Genomic DNA, 2500 nt, shown 5'->3' on the forward strand with positions numbered 1-2500 from the left:
GCTCCTTGGAGGTGCTACTGAAGAGTCACATGCTTGCTGAAGGCGTTGCTATGGAGACATGCCTCTTGAAGGGTTTTCTCGGAAGTCGGGTGAGGTTAGAGTATAAAGCCGTTGGGCAAAGTGGAGTTTTTTTTTAATGAAAGCAGCTCTGTTGTCTTACAAGTGGAGTGCAGGTGGTGTGTCTGGTTCGTCTCAAGGAAGTAGCGGTTTACGCCACACCTTGCTGATAAGAAGACAGCTAATCAATTGACTGAGCTGCTGGAAACGCTGGCTTGAGAGGAAATGAGGAGTCAATCTGACTTTCGGTCTGAGTTGAGACCTTCTGGCAGAGTCAACGCACAATGGCAGTAGAATCCTGTTCCACCTTTAGTGATCAGCACAAGGGCTCTGCTCAAGTCTAATTAGCACACAGAGTATAATCTGATCCAGTTAATCCAGGCCCTTAGGGACATCTGATAATTACAACCGGGAGTGCTCCATTAGGGGTGACACAGAAATCTGCAGGGAGGCCCATCACCTCCTGGGGGTCTGGGCTTCACTGTGCCAACACACACCCTGCCCCCATTTGGGCTCATTAGGTGCAAGTGAATGGGATGATTTTTTTCTTTCTCGTTTTTCTTTCTTATTTTTACCTTTGCCCACAGATAGGTGGTGTTATATTCCATATTGACAAGTTGTAAGTTTCAAGTTTTATTGAGCTGTTTAATTGTGTAATAGTTGTGTCTGTTCGTAGATCAGACAGATGTTATGTGCTGGACAGACTTGGTTGGTCACTCATGCTCACCCCGTCCTCATCCTCGATGATGTCCTTGCCAATGGAGGCCAGCGTGGTCCACTTGCAGTTGTTGGTGGCGCGGACCGCACATCGCTTGTGGGCTTTGAACTTGCACACTGCACAGAGAAGAAGACAGGGGGCTTAAGGGAGAGATACCAAAGCTGGCACACATCCGCTCACTTGTACATGCACACGCACGCGCACACACATACATACACACACACACACACACACACACACACACACACACCACTAACAAACCGCTAATTCAAGTGACAGTGCACTCAAGTGCACTCAAGGGTCATGAAACACAGTACTAGGAATCCTATGTCTATCTGTGTGTGTGTGTGTGTGTGTGTGTGTGTGTGTCTGCATGTCTTCATGGGTGTAAGGTTGTGCGTGGGGTGCATGTGTGTCTGGCATGAAAGAGAGTGTGAGTGCCTATATCCAAGTGTAATCCACACGTCCACAGACAGGGTATATTAAGTGACCCAGCCATTGACTGGCCGGGGCGAGTGTGAGATTTCACCGTGTCACTGATAGTGTGTGTACAGCTCTTCACAAGACCGCTGAGAGGCGAACACACACCTCTGTCACCCGGATCCGAGCTCAACACACTCACTGTTGACTCAGAGAGAGAGGCTGGTGACGAGAACGAGAACGAGAACAAGCGAGACTGAGAGGGAGAGAAGTCCAGGAAAAAAACAACAAAAGGTCAAAAGGGATGAAAGGAGAGAGAGAGAGAGCAGAATCAGGATCAAGAGAGAGAGGCAGACAAAAAAGAAATGAGGAGAGGAGAAAAAGAGGAAGAGAGAGAGAGAGAAGGAGAGAGAGATGGGCGGTTTGGAGAGCGCGGACAGACTTCTCATTCATTACCTTTGCGCTGGACAAACAGAAGTTTATTCATGGGGACTTTAAGTCTTTAAGGCTATAAAAAGAACTTAGTGTTTGTTCTGCTCTCTCCCACGGGGCTGACTTGAGCTGTGTGTGTCTGTGTGTGCGTGTGTCTGTGTGTGTGTGTGGTGTGCGTGTTCCCTTCTCTCACGCTGGCCGCAGCATTCTTTGGCACGCTCGGCGGGGAATGATGACATCAGCACCCAGACAGGAAATTTCTGCAGTCCCCTTCGGCCGGGGAGGGCCTTGCTGAGGAATGGGGGATGCTTATTTTTGGGATCGCTCGTTAATCTCCTCAGTGGAATGTGTGTGTGTTTGTGTGTGTGTGTGTGTGTGTGGGAGAGAGAGAGAGAGAGAGAGAGAGAGAGAGAGAAAGAAAGAGAGAGAGAGAGAGAGAGAGAGAGAGAGAGAGAGAGAGAGAGAGAGGAAGGGTAGAAAGATAATGAGAATAAGGAAAAAGAGGGGGAACAAGAGTGGAAAAAAGGGAGTGGGGGCACTTGAGAAACTGTTATGTCTGAAGGTGAGTTTTACGTGTAAGGGTGTAATAAGAACAGACATGCATGAGTATATGTCATGTGAAGGAGTGTGTGTGAGTCCAAATGAGTGTGTGTATCCTTTTCTACCGAAACGAGAGACGCTACAAATTAACCAACATCAAACACACATAAACTCGTACACACACACACACTCACACACCAGTTGTACCATTCCAACATAACTCAAGTCACACTGTAGCTCTTTTTAGCCAAGACCTCTTTCTGAGGACAAACATTTTGTGTGAGTTTAAACGGTACACACCTGCCTTGTGAGGACACCGTTTTTTTACGGGGA

At 47.8% G+C, this 2500-nt stretch overlaps 1 protein-coding gene across 7 annotated transcripts in view; it reads right to left on the reverse strand.

Moving 5' to 3' along the window:
• The window catches only part of LOC134099419 (diacylglycerol kinase delta-like), a 30929-nt gene that overhangs the window by 15299 nt on the left and 13130 nt on the right, over positions 1 to 2500 (reverse strand). For all 7 annotated transcript variants that reach the window (XR_009941126.1, XM_062552287.1, XM_062552285.1 and 4 more), the window contains one exon: positions 785 to 891. Coding sequence is in view for 6 of the 7 variants with exons in the window: in XM_062552287.1 (XP_062408271.1) it covers positions 785 to 891 (107 nt within the window). In the remaining variant the exon portion in view is untranslated. The remainder of the gene's footprint in view (positions 1 to 784; positions 892 to 2500) is intronic.

The sequence above is a fragment of the Sardina pilchardus genome, chromosome 13, assembly GCF_963854185.1.
Source record: "Sardina pilchardus chromosome 13, fSarPil1.1, whole genome shotgun sequence".
In the NCBI taxonomy this organism is placed as follows: Eukaryota; Metazoa; Chordata; class Actinopteri; order Clupeiformes; family Clupeidae; genus Sardina; species Sardina pilchardus.